We start from the raw sequence: 17743 nt of genomic DNA, 5'->3' as shown, positions 1-17743 counted from the left end.
ACGCGGCGAAGACACCGCTGACGGTGGCAAGCGATAAGACGTTGGTTGGTGAGGGCACGAAGGGCGTTTTGAATGGCAAGGGTCTCATTATCACCGGCAGCAACGTCATTATCCAGAACATTCATATCACAAATCTAAACCCTCATCTCGTCTGGGGTGGCGATGGCATCTCCATCGGCGGTAGCGGAGAGGCTCCCAAGAACATTTGGATTGACCACGTGAAGATTTCGAGCGTTGGGCGTCAGATGATAGTGGTCCACTTTTCCGGCGCAACGGGAGTGACAATCACGAACTCGGACTTCGACGGCAACACCAAGTTTTCAGCTTCGTGCGACGGACACCACTATTGGGGTTTCCTGCTGTACGGCAAAACGACCCGGGTCAGTCTGCTGGGTAACTACATCCACACCATGTCTGGTCGTGGGCCGAAGATTGGAGGTGCTGCGGGCCAGAACGTCGTTGTCCACGCCGCCAACAACTACTTCTCGGATAACACAGGACATGCCTTTGACATAGCAGCCGGTGCGTACGTCTTAGCAGAGGGCAACTACTTCTCTTCGGTCAAGATACCCAATCTAGACGATCCAGCTGGGAACCTCTTCGTGCCGGTCCGTGAAAGTAATTGCAAGACTGCCCTCGGCCGCGCCTGTAAACTGAATGTACTCACAGCCAGTGGCAAGCTGGCTAGTTACTCTGCACGTGCAGCGTTGGGGGAAGTTAGCAAGTATTCGGAAGTGATCGGTGGATCTACGGTCACGGAGGCCACTCAACTCAAAGAGGCAAGCGGAAACTTTGGAGTGGGCGAACTGGTGAGTACCATCGCGCAGCCAAGTGCCACGGGTGCAGCCAAGAGCCGAAATAAAGATGCCGCGCAAGCTTCTACTGAAACGGAAGCGCCAGTTGCTAAGGAGGCGGAGGTGTTTACCAAGACCTCGGGCGCGGCCGACGCAGAGTCCAACGATGTTACTCAGTCAACGACTCAGTCGACGGAAACCCGCTCGATTGGCACGTGCAAACTCCGCAAGAGGCACTAGACCTTCATGTTGTAAAACTGTACCAAGTGCACTTTCACCGACAGAAAGAGGCGACGTATTTGATGTCGAGGTGCTGTAAGTTTAGTGGTTTCCTTGAACACGCTGCACCCTTTGTATGTCACCCAAAGCGTCATTCAACGGCAGTTCCAGACTGTGCTACTTCGACCTGCGGTCCGAGTCGAACCGTCCGACGACCATGAAACCCAATGAATGGTGAGTCCAGGATTCGATCTCTTCGGTATCGTCGTGGCGAGCGCAGCTATAGGGATATAATAGTATTCTAGACATTTCTGTTTTGCTCGAGTCTGCGCACCTTCTCGTCGCGGGCTCGCACACGAGGCGGAGATGAAGGGAGCCCCTCCTCCACAAGCGCATTGCTCTGCTCGCACTTGGTTGTTTCACAAATGCCTTTTATCACGCAACCCGAGTGATACCTCGAAGTGAATTGTTATTTTAGCCAATTGTTATACTTCATGTTAGGTTCCGATCGTTTGAACCTAGAATTTAACTTCGAATGTCAGGATACGGAAACGTAGATAGAATAGGAACATGCACCAAATCATTCATTTATTAGCATACTTATCCTGTCAATATTGGCGTTATCGATGCACTGCGGCTTCGGGACAACACCGAAGCACTGCTGCCATGGCAAAGCTTTGCGGCGGACAAGGACAGAAACTTTTCGAGCACAGCGGCGACCCAATCATGCTGCGGAAAACCAGGTTGATATGGACGTTGCCAGGCAAGTATCCCAGAGTCTACATGGAAGAAGCAAATGTAGGATAGGGAGGTGTAAGGCAGACCAGGACCAGTCTAGTAAAAAGAGATTGATTGTCGGTGGTAGCAATCCTCTCTCGTTGAGCGAAACCAAAACAAGTTGCACTGGCGGCAGTTGGCGACGGAACTGAGTTTCCTCTACATGTATTTACCCTTTATACGCAAAAATGAATTGAGATGCGGCTGCCTCGGAGCACCTTCACTACTTCACATCAAAACAATGTTCTCTATCCGCGCCGACCTGCCTAGCAGTACCCGCCAAGCCAGTCGCGCGGTCGTTTGTCGTGGACACCTGCTACCTTCAAACCGATAGCCACGCGTGATAAGTCGCCGCTCAGACGCTTGGTTTATTTGGAGGACAGCGCGCCCACACCGTAGTTCTGACTGTTGGTGCTGAGCTTCTGAGCACTCGTCGGTTGGTAGTACTTGGCCACGTTCTTGGTGTTGCTCAGAGCCGCCGACTCGCGGTTGCCCGTCAGCGAGCCGCTCTTCACCACCGTGTTCTCCACGCAGTTGCGGCCCAGCGTGGACTTGCACGCCGACTGCGTCGACGACGACGGCACGATGATGGCCCCGACCGTCTCGGCGTCGTGCTTGTTCGGGATGGCCGTGGACTCGAAGTAGTTGCCCTCCAGCAGCACGTTTCCGTTCTCGACAGCGTCGTACGAGAAGCCCGTGTTGCTGTACCAGTAGTTGTTGGCGGCGTGGACGATGGAGTTGCCGCCAACCTTCGGCGAGCGGCCCGACGTGTTGTGCACGTAGTTGTTCACGAGACTCACCTGCGTCTGCGTGCCCAGGAAGAGGAAGGTCCAGTAGTGGTTGCCGTCGCACGTGGCCGAGTACTGCGTGCGACCGTCGAACTCGGAATTGCTGATGGTCATGCTCTTGACGCTGGCCGAGCCGGTGGCGATCATCTGGCGACCGATGTTGGAGATCTTGAGGTGGTCGAACCACACGCGCTGCATGGGGGTCTTACCACTGTTGAGGCCCTGGATGTAGATGGCGTCACCGCCCCAGATGAGGTGCGGGTTCAGCTCCGTGATGTGGATGTTCTGGATGATGACGTTGTCACCCTGGATCCACAGGCCCTTGCCCTTGATCACGCCGCTCGTGCCGAGGCCGCGGAGGGTCTTGTTGCTCGTGATCACGAGCGGGTTCTTGGAGGCCGCGAGGTCGTACGTGACCTTGACCGAGGTGCCGTCCACGCAGCCGCCCGTGTTGGTCATGCCGCCGCTTTGCAGAATGACGTCCTGGCCCTTGTAGCCGTTGTTCTTGGCGAGGCAGTCGCGGTTGCTCTTGGGGCGACAGCCATTCTCGGTCGTCGTGCCTTCCGTGCCGCGGAAGTCGAAGGTGGTCTTGAGCACGATGACGCGCGGCTGCGAATCCTTGAGGTAGCTCTTGAGCTCGCTGACCGAGTTGGGGTACACGGGGTTGGCGTTACCGCCGCCGGTGGTGCCTGCCGCGAGGCCCGGTGCGGTGCCGGTGGAGAGGGCCTGCGTACCCTGGAGGACCAGTGCCGTGATGGTGACGACGACGAGGTGGAAGATCTTCATGGTGTATAGTGTGGCGAGCTGCTTGGTTTGTGCTGAGCCGGGTTGGGTTGGATTCTTGGGGCTTGTGAGGCAAAATCGACAATGAGTCTAGTGTGGCTGTCCTCTGAGCTCGTCGACTTTGGAAGCAGGCGCACGCTGAGTCAGGTGGCAGGGTGCGAGCGAGTCCAGGGAGGGGTCTTTTACTGCTCGTAAGTTGATTGCCGTTGCGCGACGGACTGTTGGCGAGAGAGCATGGGTCGGAGTGAAATTCGTTGAGGAAAGGTACGGCTGAAACACGATCGGGGTCGCTGATGCCGACCAAGTGGTCATGGAGAAGGGGTACGTCATTTCATCACACCTGCTGGGTTTACAGAGGCAACGACGGAAGCTGCGTTCACGTGGTCAGTACCGTGTGCATCGCTGAGGCAGGCTTGGTGCTTGTACGCCACGTTGGTTGTGTGAAAAGCTTCCGGGCGATAATGCACGACTATTTCTTTCAAGCATAAATTTGATACTCACCTAGAGCAGTTTTGGAAATGAAGACAGATGATGTTGTTTTCCTCTGCAGTGCGTGGCAGGTCAATCAACACACCTAACGCCGCAGATGCCTGGGAACCCAGACACTATAAAAAAAATGGTGCAGTTTTAAAGAATGCAAAACGTGTCTTTCGGATTAGTTCAAGCTTGGAGCCCATATAAATAGCAGCAGAGCACAAAGCCTGCAGTCACGCCAGTGTTTCTGGCCAATGTTTCGCGCCGTCGACTTTCGCGCTGTTTTTAATACGTGTACTCGATCTGGCGAATAGATTTGAAAGTGGCCATCTGCTACGGGGGCGAGCGTCGAATTATATGTTGCGGTCAGCTCACTAAATTCTCCACTTCAGAAGGTGCAGCACGCAGCTGTAGATAATGTACTGCAGCGCATGCTGATTGATGCCATATTCTCCCCAACGGTATGGAGGTCGCGGTCGCGGACTTAGCGTCTAAGTCTGTGTCGACGCAGTGTGCTTTCAACTACCGTATACAGTATACTCTCGTTGTTGAGTCTCACAACGATTGCCTCCAAGACGAATCCATGAAACCTCCTGGACTTGAAGAACATGAATATGAATGTACCCGGTACTGTGTGCAGATGTCTATCGTGAGGGTGGTCGATACGCCTGCAAGTTGCAATTGGCGCCACAATTGACGACTTCAACATCCGACCGAATTCCCATCCTACCGACATGTAGCTGTGTGGTGATCTTTTCAAAAAAGCACCAGCTGATAGGAAATCTCGTTGCCTTTTAAAACCAAAAACGATTGAAAGCCCCACTAATTGAAATTCTGACAACCGAATAACAACCTTACTCGTTATTTAGTGCGATAGCAAGCGTTGCTGCGCTTGTCTTTTTGTTGTTCTTCGAGCACAGCGCTAAAATCCTTCTCGGTGCTAACTTTTGTTTGCTGTCACGACGACCACCTGAGGGTCCTTGGCGAGTTGTAACGAGGTGAATTAAGAACGTTAGTCCGCAACGTGCACGTGGCTCACTTCCTGCTGTGTGCATATTAGATTAGATTCCTGACCGTCGATCGCAGTGGCGCAACTCGGGCCGTTACAGACCCCACCCGCACTTTTGATTTGTCTTGGATACATGTAGCGCAATGAATTACTTCGTATTTGCGTAGATCGTATTGAGTCAGACCCGCGAGCAGTGAATGCACTTCACTACATGTACTCAAATACTGGTACAACAGTGCACGGATCAAATCTCCAACTTGAGCATCGCTATCAGCGTATTGGTACCATCATGCGCGCGACGCGAAACCTCCACCGCAGCAAGCTACGTACGAGCGAATGTCCTCTATGCTGCTTGCCGAGCATCAGGAAGGTAGCGATGTCATCTCGACACTGTCGCGCAACGCTCGACTTCAAATCGGCAAGGATATGTCGACTATTGCAAAAGAAGTGATGCAATATGCCTGTAATATTCGTAGGTACCTATTATAACGTCGTTGGCCGTTCAGCGCAAGTGTATGATGCACACACTACACTCCCTGCTGCATTTGGCACTGCGAGGCGATGCCGTTTTGTAAGCCTTAGTGATATTAAAATATGTATCGGACTGAAAAATGAAACGATTGTGCTTTGCCAGATCATATTTAGGCTTTACTATCCCCAAGTGTGTAAGTCAGGGGTGTCTGCAGCGACGTGGTGGCCCACCAATAATAATAGGCAGGCATATCAAGTCGCCATTCTTGCCTACGAACTTCTAAAGCCCACCGATTCCCGTCCTCGGCAACATCAAAACGCTTATAAACAATCACTGACTAACTGAGTATCCGTGGCTGGACTCCGCCTCCTCCTCACAGATGTCAACATCAGGCAGCGGGTGTCCTGCGGCAATCACTGCAGTACAAGGGCCTCCGTAAACCCAGCAGGTGTGATGAAATGACGTACCCCTTCTCCATGACCACTTGGTCGGCATCAGCGACCCCGATCGTGTTTCAGCCGTACCTTTCCTCAACGAATTTCACTCCGACCCATGCTCTCTCGCCAACAGTCCGTCGCGCAACGGCAATCAACTTACGAGCAGTAAAAGACCCCTCCCTGGACTCGCTCGCACCCTGCCACCTGACTCAGCGTGCGCCTGCTTCCAAAGTCGACGAGCTCAGAGGACAGCCACACTAGACTCATTGTCGATTTTGCCTCACAAGCCCCAAGAATCCAACCCAACCCGGCTCAGCACAAACCAAGCAGTTCGCCACACTATACACCATGAAGATCTTCCACCTCGTCGTCGTCACCATCACGGCACTGGTCCTCCAGGGTACGCAGGCCCTCTCCACCGGCACCGCACCGGGCCTCGCGGCAGGCACCACCGGCGGCGGTAACGCCAACCCCGTGTACCCCAACTCGGTCAGCGAGCTCAAGAGCTACCTCAAGGATTCGCAGCCGCGCGTCATCGTGCTCAAGACCACCTTCGACTTCCGCGGCACGGAAGGCACGACGACCGAGAATGGCTGTCGCCCCAAGAGCAACCGCGACTGCCTCGCCAAGAACAACGGCTACAAGGGCCAGGACGTCATTCTGCAAAGCGGCGGCATGACCAACACGGGCGGCTGCGTGGACGGCACCTCGGTCAAGGTCACGTACGACCTCGCGGCCTCCAAGAACCCGCTCGTGATCACGAGCAACAAGACCCTCCGCGGCCTCGGCACGAGCGGCGTGATCAAGGGCAAGGGCCTGTGGATCCAGGGTGACAACGTCATCATCCAGAACATCCACATCACGGAGCTGAACCCGCACCTCATCTGGGGCGGTGACGCCATCTACATCCAGGGCCTCAACAGTGGTAAGACCCCCATGCAGCGCGTGTGGTTCGACCACCTCAAGATCTCCAACATCGGTCGCCAGATGATCGCCACCGGCTCGGCCAGCGTCAAGAGCATGACCATCAGCAATTCCGAGTTCGACGGCCGCACGCAGTACTCGGCCACGTGCGACGGCAACCACTACTGGACCTTCCTCTTCCTGGGCACGCAGACGCAGGTGAGTCTCGTGAACAACTACGTGCACAACACGTCGGGCCGCTCGCCGAAGGTTGGCGGCAACTCCATCGTCCACGCCGCCAACAACTACTGGTACAGTAACACGGGCTTCTCGTACGACGCTGTCGAGAACGGAAACGTGCTGCTGGAGGGCAACTACTTCGAGTCCACGGCCATCCCGAACAAGCACGACGCCGAGACGGTCGGGGCCATCATCGTGCCGTCGTCGTCGACGCAGTCGGCGTGCAAGTCCACGCTGGGCCGCAACTGCGTGGAGAACACGGTGGTGAAGAGCGGCTCGCTGACGGGCAACCGCGAGTCGGCGGCTCTGAGCAACACCAAGAACGTGGCCAAGTACTACCAACCGACGAGTGCTCAGAAGCTCAGCACCAACAGTCAGAACTACGGTGTGGGCGCGCTGTCCTCCAAATAAACCAAGCGTCTGAGCGGCGACTTATCACGCGTGGCTATCGGTTTGAAGGTAGCAGGTGTCCACGACAAACGACCGCGCGACTGGCTTGGCGGGTACTGCTAGGCAGGTCGGCGCGGATAGAGAACATTGTTTTGATGTGAAGTAGTGAAGGTGCTCCGAGGCAGCCGCATCTCAATTCATTTTTGCGTATAAAGGGTAAATACATGTAGAGGAAACTCAGTTCCGTCGCCAACTGCCGCCAGTGCAACTTGTTTTGGTTTCGCTCAACGAGAGAGGATTGCTACCACCGACAATCAATCTCTTTTTACTAGACTGGTCCTGGTCTGCCTTACACCTCCCTATCCTACATTTGCTTCTTCCATGTAGACTCTGGGATACTTGCCTGGCAACGTCCATATCAACCTGGTTTTCCGCAGCATGATTGGGTCGCCGCTGTGCTCGAAAAGTTTCTGTCCTTGTCCGCCGCAAAGCTTTGCCATGGCAGCAGTGCTTCGGTGTTGTCCCGAAGCCGCAGTGCATCGATAACGCCAATATTGACAGGATAAGTATGCTAATAAATGAATGATTTGGTGCATGTTCCTATTCTATCTACGTTTCCGTATCCTGACATTCGAAGTTAAATTCTAGGTTCAAACGATCGGAACCTAACATGAAGTATAACAATTGGCTAAAATAACAATTCACTTCGAGGTATCACTCGGGTTGCGTGATAAAAGACATTTGTGAAACAACCAAGTGCGAGCAGAGCAATGCGCTTGTGGAGGAGGGGCTCCCTTCATCTCCGCCTCGTGTGCGAGCCCGCGACGAGAAGGTGCGCAGACTCGAGCAAAACAGAAATGTCTAGAATACTATTATATCCCTATAGCTGCGCTCGCCACGACGATACCGAAGAGATCGAATCCTGGACTCACCATTCATTGGGTTTCATGGTCGTCGGACGGTTCGACTCGGACCGCAGGTCGAAGTAGCACAGTCTGGAACTGCCGTTGAATGACGCTTTGGGTGACATACAAAGGGTGCAGCGTGTTCAAGGAAACCACTAAACTTACAGCACCTCGACATCAAATACGTCGCCTCTTTCTGTCGGTGAAAGTGCACTTGGTACAGTTTTACAACATGAAGGTCTAGTGCCTCTTGCGGAGTTTGCACGTGCCAATCGAGCGGGTTTCCGTCGACTGAGTCGTTGACTGAGTAACATCGTTGGACTCTGCGTCGGCCGCGCCCGAGGTCTTGGTAAACACCTCCGCCTCCTTAGCAACTGGCGCTTCCGTTTCAATAGAAGCTTGCGCGGCATCTTTATTTCGACTCTTGACTGCACCCATGGCACTTGACTGCGCGACGGTACTCACCAGTTCACCCACTCCAAAGTTTCTGCTTGCCTCTTTGAGTTGAGTGGCCTCCGTGACCGTAGATCCACCGATCACTTCCGAATACTTGCTAACTTCCCCCAACGCTGCACGTGCAGAGTAACTAGCCAGCTTGCCACTGGCTGTGAGTACATTCAGTTTACAGGCGCGGCCGAGGGCAGTCTTGCAATTACTTTCACGGACCGGCACGAAGAGGTTCCCAGCTGGATCGTCTAGATTGGGTATCTTGACCGAAGAGAAGTAGTTGCCCTCTGCTAAGACGTACGCACCGGCTGCTATGTCAAAGGCATGTCCTGTGTTATCCGAGAAGTAGTTGTTGGCGGCGTGGACAACGACGTTCTGGCCCGCAGCACCTCCAATCTTCGGCCCACGACCAGACATGGTGTGGATGAAGTTACCCAGCAGACTGACCCGGGTCGTTTTGCCGTACAGCAGGAAACCCCAATAGTGGTGTCCGTCGCACGAAGCTGAAAACTTGGTGTTGCCGTCGAAGTCCGAGTTCGTGATTGTCACTCCCGTTGCGCCGGAAAAGTGGACCACTATCATCTGACGCCCAACGCTCGAAATCTTCACGTGGTCAATCCAAATGTTCTTGGGAGCCTCTCCGCTACCGCCGATGGAGATGCCATCGCCGCCCCAGACGAGATGAGGGTTTAGATTTGTGATATGAATGTTCTGGATAATGACGTTGCTGCCGGTGATAATGAGACCCTTGCCATTCAAAACGCCCTTCGTGCCCTCGCAACCAAAGTCTATCGCTTGCCACCGTCGGCTAAGCAACACAATACAACAACTACACCCAATATATGTCTACTGTACTGCGCATTGCCAATGGTTGGTCAATACCACGAAACAGAGTCCAACATATACAGTCGAAAGCGCGAGAAGACCCCAGTACCCCCCTCCCGTGGCAACACGCTCCACCTGGTGTCGTCGATCGATCTCGTTACTGCTGTGTACACGAAGTGGGTTTGTGGGCGATGATCGCTTGGGCCAGTCATTGAGCCAGGTCGTCGAACGAACCCTCGCTCTTATATTCGCTGCGACCAGAGGGTATCACGGGATTTGACCGTTGACGTGTACATGTACTATAGTAGTACGGCACCACAGGAAGAAATGCTGTGAGCCTCGCGCCCTCAGCTGTTTTGAGTTGAGGGCTTCGGACAGCGGGGACAGCGTCCCGGACACATCACGCACGACGCACGGGCGAACTCGCTGGAGAAGCGGCTGGAAGGTGCTACATATTACATATTACATGTGCCGGTACAGCACCTGCTGGTACGGCTGTGATCGGCCATTGACTTATTCGTGTCAAGATGCAAATCTGGAGGCTACAGTCTAGTGACGTCCTGAGATAGTCCAGATTTCACGATACATGTAGAGCTTTCGTTCTTCGCGCCAAATCAAGCGGAACAGGTCGACTACAACAACGAAGGTATAGCATCACGACGCTTGTTCGCTCGGAATACATGAAATGACGGTATCGTCAAGTTGGCGGACACTAAGGCATCGGTGTGCATCTCGCCGCAGCGTTACCGTCAGTTGTTGACTCATGAGTTCAAACTTAAAAGGCGCTTCAAGCATCTAGCGCATGTGTCACGATGATCCTCCGGTCGGTGTGCAACCATGTAAACCCGCGGCTTTGGTGTTCGTATGCAGTAGACCTCGAGTTGAGTGCTGACGGAGGAACTAATGCTTGCTGGTATTTTCAACCCAAGAACTATCTTAGCGCTTGGTGCCATTTTCAGCTCAACAACTAGCGCTTGTCGAGCATGTTTAGCATGTTTACCACAACGGCTGCGATTACAGGTGCGATAGACGATGAACCCCTTCTCCCTGCCCCTTGCTCTGCTTCGCCAATGTTGCTTGATTGCCAGACTCTCTCTCTCTCTGTCAATTATCCCCATCGCACGACCCGCAACTGCCTTCGCCACTGCCTCCTCTCTCTCTCTCTGTCAACAATCCCCATCGCACGACCCACGACTGCTGACCCCCTGCCTCAGCGCAGTTGTACGATAGTCACCTGCGCCCCTCACTCAGTGACCGCTCATTGTCGATTTTGCTCCCCACAGCACAAGTCTCCAAACAACCAACCGCCATGCACATCCTTCGCGTCGTCGTCGTTGCCATTGCTGCACTCGCCATGCAAGGCGCGCAGGCTCTCCCGGCCGGCAACAGCAAAAGCTCCGTCGTGACCGATAACTCGTCGCAAGTTGCCCAGACAGCCACCAAGCAAGGAACAACGTCCACCAAGCAGAGCTCCGTATCCACGGGTAGCGCTCCTGGTCTTGCCGCAGGCACCACCGGTGGAGGCAGCATCGCTCCTGTCTACCCGAGCTCGCTCAACGAGCTCAAGAGCTACCTCATGGACTCGCAGCCGCGCGTCATTATCCTTCAGAAGACTTTCGACTTTCGTGGCACGGAGGGCACGAGAACCGAGAACGGATGCCGCCCCAAGAGCAACCGCGACTGCCTCGCCAAGAACAACGGCTACAAGGGCCAGGATGTCATCCTGCAAAGCGGCGGCATGGCCAACACGGGTGGCTGCGTGCAAGGCACTTCGGTCAAGATCACGTACGACCTCGCGGCCACCAAGAACCCGCTCATCGTTTCGAGCAACAAGACCCTCCGCGGTCTTGGTACCAATGGTGTCATCAAGGGCAAGGGCCTATGGCTCCGTGGCAACAACATCATCATCCAGAACATCCACATCACGGAGCTGAACCCGCACCTCATCTGGGGCGGTGACGCCATCTACATCCAGGGCCTCGACGGCGGCAAGACGCCGATGGAGCGCGTGTGGCTTGACCACGTCAAGATTTCCAACCTCGGTCGCCAGATGATCGCCACGGGCTCAGCCAGCGTCAAGAGCATGACCATCAGTAACTGCGAGTTCGACGGCCGCACGCAGTACTCGGCCACGTGCGACGGCAACCACTACTGGACCTTCCTCTTCCTGGGCACGCAGACGCAGGTGAGTCTCGTGAACAACTACGTGCACAACACGTCGGGCCGCTCGCCGAAGGTTGGCGGCAGCTCCGTCGTCCACGCCGCCAACAACTACTGGTACAGCAACACGGGTTTCTCGTACGATGTCGTGGAGAATGGCAACGTGCTGCTGGAGGGCAACTTCTTTGAGTCCACGGCCATCCCGAACAAGAATGACACCGAGACGGTCGGTGCTATCATCGTGCCGTCGTCGTCGACGCAAACGAAGTGCAAGTCCACGCTGGGTCGCAACTGCATAGAAAACACGGTGGTGAAGTGCGGCTCGCTGACGGGCAACCGCGAGTCGGCGGCTCTGAGCAACTCGAAGAAGGTGGCTCCTTACTACCAGCCGACATCTGCGAAGCGCTTCAGCATGACCTACCAGAATTACGGCGTGGGCTCGCTGTAGATCGTTCCCTCACAGTCAGCACTGTATGCTACCGACAAGAAGGTAGCAGCGATATATCCCGGTGGGGCTGCTTGATATCGCCTGCAACTCATCGATAGAAGTTTGCTGATAGAAAGCAAACTAGTTCATTTTTGCGTTTCAATATAGACGTTTGTCGGAGGTCGACATACGACCCAGTGTACATGATTCAACGTGCATCCGAGTTCAAAGCGTGCGCATTGAACTTTCATATTGACCATGCCATAGCACGAAGGATCGATAGCACGCACCACCTTACCAATTCCATGCGGCATATTTGGCAACAAACGCATTGTCTTCGTGTCTGTCAACCTCCACTCTTCACAGCGTTCTTGGTGGTTGATGGTATCGATGGCAAACGTGCTTACCGAATGTTGCAGAGCTGAAGCCGATGGACAGAGGTGTAGACTACGAAGGGTGAGCTGTGGAGTGACTCGAGTGATTCAAAGATATGCTTAGCCCAAGCACTTGAAATGAAGCCCACCACTTTGACAACACGTCGGGCCTCAGTAAGAGCAACGTTCGTAGTCGGTCGCGCTATCCTAGCAGACTCTTACTGCGCGAACCTAACGCCGTCGCGTTTATGTCGACGACATAGATCGTACGTAACAGTTCAGCTACGGTAGGTCCAATTTGTGCGGCTCCCAGCTTTCGCTCAAGACGACACAGGCAGACAGACATGAGTTGGCGCGCGCAGATCTCCCGCAGCATCCAAGAGCTGCGCTTCGTGGCCTGCGACACCTCGCAGAGCAGCGCGGGCTTGCGGTGCGTCCCGTGGCTCTCTCACCACGTGTTTCGTCGTGGGGCCTGCGCTATCAGGTGCTGACGTTCCGGTGGTTCTTTTGTGTGTCAATGCAGCACCTTCTTCCGCAAGAACTACGACGAGCTCAAGATGCTCAACCCGCTCACGCCCTTCGTGTACCGCGAGGCTGAGGAGATGGAGCCGTTCGTGTACGCGCGGTTCGACTGGGGCGTGGAGAAGAAGGTGCCGGTGCCCGGCAAGAGCGACAAGGAGATCCTCTCGATACTCAAGGGCCTCGTGGACCATGGCCTGACGCTGCCCAAGTCGCCCGAGAGCGACATCATCTTGGCCGCCCCCATCATTGAAGCCATCAAGGGCGAGGACGCCTACGAGCCCATCAACCTCACGTGGGACGGCAAGACGGTGCGCCGTAACCCGGACTTCGACATCCCTGTGGAGGAGGCGCTCAAGCCTTAAGAGCTGCAGGACAGGACGGGACGGAGCGGCTTTGGTAGCTGGGAGAATTGCAGCAGCACAGACGCCTTGAGGACCTCAATGTGGCAAATCAAAACAACAGGATGAAACAGTATGTAGCTTCAGATGGACACCGTGTTTCGTTAGCACATCAGAATTGTCTACGAGGAGTTGGCAAGGCACCGCGCGTGGATTAGTACCGTGCAGAACAACAAGGACTGCGTACCCGCCATGAAAGATTTAGGAGGAAGGAGGCACGGAGCCCACCACCGCCGGACTCGGTGCTGTGTGGAGCTGCTGCTCGATCAGCTGCGCTTCGAGCTGGGGAGGCAGCTCTTGGCCCTCTTGGATCGCTGGGGCCCCCCGGTCGCCGCGAATCGCACGCATCACACGCTCTTGCTCGTCGTTGTGGTGCTCGAGGTCGTCCAGGTGGAGGCTGTACGTCTCGATCAGACCCTGACGAATCCGGAAAGGCAGGAAGCTCGCGATGGGCTCAGTCAGCAGCATCGCATCCAGCTCGAGAGGCACACTCTCCTGTTGTCATTCGCATAGGAAACAGGACGCATGCACACAATTGACAGTTAGCACAGGAAGGATGCGTCCGTGAACAACAACGCGGGCCACGCACCAAGAAGGAGGCAATAGCGGTCAGCCAAATGGCCAACCCCCACGCCGCATGGGAAATCGTTCCGAAGACGCTTGCCCAGGACAGCTCCATGACGTGGCGGAAGCGGAAAATGTAATAAATATACTTTGCCGTGCCCACGCCAATATATCCGAAGCCCAACAGCAGCAGACCTGCGCACCATTGCACACAAAGTGAGGTCAGCATCCTCCACCAGCAAGCGCCATTCCTCAACGTAGCAGACTCACCCGCGCCACTCAGTTGAGCTCCGCGGTGGTGCTCCTGCGCGTACATTGCAACTCCGACGGCCGAGGACAGCACGCCGTTCCTCGCCCAGTTCAGGTACGAGTTCTCGTTGCTAAAGCGCAGCACCTACGTAGCACTAGGCGTCAAAACAATGAAGCAGATCCCAGCCAGTTCCTCCCGTCACGGAGGCTCACCAGCGAGTTCCGCAGTCGGTGATTGGCGTCCGCTTCTACGGCAGCCGCAGCCTCCTTCACTTCCGCCTCCGCCGCTTTCTTGGCCGCCTTCACAGCTACAAGAGGAAATATGCCAATGAAATCAGACACTCAACTACCCAGCCACCTGCCTAACGTCCGCCTACCCTCGTTCTGACGCAGTCGCAGCAGTCGATCCACTTGGTACCTGCCTAGCAACACGTAGGCGCTCTTGCTCACGCGTCCGCGCTTGCTCTTGAGCGCAGCAGCAGCCGACCCAGAAGCGGGCGGAACAGCAGCACACTTGACCGCTGCGGACGGTTGCAGCCCCGCCTTGCAGCGCAGACCCATACATCCACGAGGTACGGCGGCAACGGGGGCAGCACACGCGGCGCGAAGCCCCCGCGCAGCAGCAGCCCAGCCCATCATGCTTGATGATACGGGCTGCAAATGAAGTCTTGGCTGATCGTGAATTCATTTAAGTACGGAATTCATTTTTGAATTTTAATTACGCCATGGCGCGCCAGGACTTCCTGTCCGAGTTCGTGCTGCGGGAGCTGCTGGCGGCGCTAGGCGCCCCGCTGTCCGGCCCCGACGCCTCCAGCGCGACGGCTGACAGCTTCTCCGAGAGTCTGAGCGAAGAGAGCGAGTCGCAGGCTGCGTCGAATGGCCGCCAATCGCGCGTCATGCTCGTGCGCCGCACCAACAGTGCCCAGCAGCGCGTGACGCTCGTGGACCGCCGCGTGGACGTGGAGGCCTTCGTGCCCAAGCATGTGGTCGAATTTTTGAGGCAGACGCGCGGCTACCAGACGCTCGGGCGACTGCGCGGCAGCGTCGTGCGCGTCGCCAAGTACCACTTCGCCACATTGGCGCGCTGCTTGGCGACGGACGGACGCAGCTGCGAGGCGTCCGTGTCGCTCTCGGCTGTGAACGCAGACAGGGCGCGCGTGTATCTGTACGTGGACGCGCTGGCCATCGTGGAAGAGAACGATCTGGCGGCGGACCCCAAGCCCGACGTGTACAACCACTCGCAGGTGGCGGAGCGACTTCAGACGCTCAGTGCTGCAGAACTGGAGAAGCAGCTCATGATCCACCAAGGGCTGCCGCCGCTCCGAGCTGCAGAGAGGGACAGATTTGACGACGAGTGCCCGCTACTGGACGAGGACTGTATCATTCCAGAGGAGCAGGAACAGGAACTGGAGCAGCAGGACGAGTGGGGGGCACCCTCGACTGTGGACAGACAGCTGACGGACTCGGAACTGATTGACGAGAACGGATCCGTGCCCATGCTGGAGTCGCAGGTGGTGCGGGGTCCTGCCTCGCCGGATAAAGTGCATTCGACACAGGATTCCGTGACGCTGTCCGGGAATCCGTCGGTCGGTATGAGCGACGAAGCGAGTATCAATTCATCGCTGGACAGCCAGAGGTACCCATTCCAGCAGGAGGATATCCAAGATACGTTTGTCGTAGGCAGTGACTTGGAGAACAGCGACACGGAGGAGGAGGATGACGCAGTTCTTGGGACTCAAAAGTCGACGCCTAGCACCCAGACTGCTCAAGCACGCTCTGACAGGACAAACTCGCCGGATCACTGCAGTCCTGCCCCAACGGCATCACAAAACTCGTGGATGATCGTCGATCTGACTGACGACTCGCCTGAAAAAGCCCCGCCTGCTCACCAGCAAGCGAAGATGCAGGACCAGGAACCCAAGATCGAAGCTGTTGAGTCTCAGGAAGAGAAGATTGGTGAAGCAGCAGTTCTTGCAACTCAAGACTCACCCCTGGAAAATCAGGAGCCATCCGAGTCGCGAACACCGGCCAAAAGTTGGGGTACGCTTTTTAGAAAGCTGGCATCGAACCTCCTGGGGACTCCCTCAGCGGAAGACTCTAACGAGAACTCTCAGCGTGAATTTGCTGAAAGTGATGAGCCTGTTACCCAGCTTTTTGACCAGCCCGAGGAGGAAAAGGAAGCCAAGGAGGGTAACGACGACAAGCATGCCGAACCAGAGGAGTTCATGTCTTCCCAGGCAACTGTGGTGCTGCAGTACACCATGGACAATGACGAAGACGCTAACGCGTTCGAATACGAAGGAATGCTATCGGACGATATGACATCTCCCCGATCGGTGGCGCACGAGCATGACATTACTGCTCGTACACCCACAGCTAAGGAAGCAGCCACGGCGGGCGATCGGACACTAACTGAAGAAGGAGCTGAGCCATTTACCCCGCAGAAGAAATCAATGCCAGAAGAGGATAACGCAGAGTTTAAGACCCCCTCTCCATCTGCACACGCAGTCACACCGGGCACGGAGAAGAGGGCGGATGTTGAACATCAAAAGTCAGTCGTCTCGACAGCAAACCCGGTTGAATCGGTTCGTAACCACCCTCCCAACTCTCAAGAACCTATTCTACCGTCAGAATCTCCTGCCGAGAGTCCGTCAAACCTGGTCATTTCTGTTGGCACTGTCGGCAACCAGGCACGCCACACTGGGCTGCCAAGTGCATCTCGCGGCTCCAAGCGACATCACCAGCAGATCAGCTCGATGAGACCATCACCTGCTACCGCAAGTGCTCAACGAGGTGGTATCTCAAGTGAATCAGAGCCTCTCACCCAAACCACCACAGATGACCAACCACGCGCAAAAACACAAAAGCGTCGGCGGCGCGAGGTTCTCTCTTCTCTGGATGGTGGGTCTCAATCGCCTCAATTCGAGCAATCAGCAGCACCCCGACAAAGACTTCAACCTGATCACGGGAATGTGGTCGCTGATAGCTGTTCGCTCGATGCAGTGTGCCGATCGCTTGGCTCGCATGGATGTGATCACGCCACAGAAGGCAATCAAGCGCGCCCAGCACAGCAACCACGCCGTGTTTGGAAGCGATACGAGAGTCTCTTTCCGCCTCTCAACATGGCCCGCCTGAAGCAGATGATGGCAGAAGGCAGGTGAGCTCTGGTGTATGAGTGTGTGTGTTGGCTCAGCAGTTAAAAGTAGGTTCAATACCTTCTCCCCATAGGTTTGTTGCATCTAACGAGTCGAAGTCAGGTAAACCCTCTCGGTGGATCCCCATGCGTTTCGTGGTGGAAATGCTGACACGAGGTCTTAACAAACCCAATCGCTCAAGGACATCGCAAAGAATATGGGGGTCGACCGTCGAGTATTTGGCCGCATGGAGCAGGACATACTGTGTAGTAGACTACAAACTACAGTTGTAGACTACTGGTTTTCTCGCAGCTCATTGATTTGCTCGACGGCGCAGAGACCTCAGTGGATATCGCTTATGTTTATCTTGACGCATCCTGAACTGACAGACGCTATCATCCGTGCCTCCCAGCGTGTCACGGTTCGTGTCGAGCACAAGTCTCCCGAGAAAA

At 55.4% G+C, this 17743-nt stretch overlaps 3 protein-coding genes across 3 annotated transcripts; 2 read left to right on the top strand and 1 right to left on the bottom strand.

Annotated features, from left to right (window-relative positions):
- Positions 1-12768: 12768 nt before the first annotated feature.
- Positions 12769-13308, top strand: KRP23_13681 (NADH dehydrogenase [ubiquinone] 1 alpha subcomplex subunit 2; the record flags this gene model as incomplete). The annotated part of the gene is made up of 2 exons (XM_067884425.1): positions 12769-12854; positions 12948-13308. 2 exons carry the CDS (start codon positions 12769-12771, stop codon positions 13306-13308), a joined length of 447 nt encoding a protein of 148 aa, XP_067738444.1.
- A 237-nt stretch (positions 13309-13545) lies between these two features.
- KRP23_13680 (Transmembrane protein 160) lies at positions 13546-14796 on the bottom strand (the record flags this gene model as incomplete). Its single annotated transcript, XM_067884424.1, has 5 exons — positions 13546-13839; positions 13934-14103; positions 14179-14302; positions 14371-14465; positions 14535-14796. The coding sequence occupies 5 exons, from the start codon at positions 14794-14796 to the stop codon at positions 13546-13548; spliced, it is 945 nt and encodes a 314-aa protein (XP_067738443.1).
- An 86-nt stretch (positions 14797-14882) lies between these two features.
- Positions 14883-17292, top strand: KRP23_13679 (uncharacterized protein; the record flags this gene model as incomplete). The annotated part of the gene is made up of 2 exons (XM_067884423.1): positions 14883-17058; positions 17144-17292. 2 exons carry the CDS (start codon positions 14883-14885, stop codon positions 17290-17292), a joined length of 2325 nt encoding a protein of 774 aa, XP_067738442.1.
- Between the last annotated feature and the right edge of the window lie 451 nt (positions 17293-17743).

Source organism: Phytophthora ramorum, assembly GCF_020800215.1.
Source record: "Phytophthora ramorum isolate Pr-102 chromosome Unknown Phyram_PR-102_s0018, whole genome shotgun sequence".
Taxonomy (NCBI): Eukaryota; Oomycota; class Peronosporomycetes; order Peronosporales; family Peronosporaceae; genus Phytophthora; species Phytophthora ramorum.
This window is presented reverse-complemented; position numbering and strand designations above follow the sequence as displayed.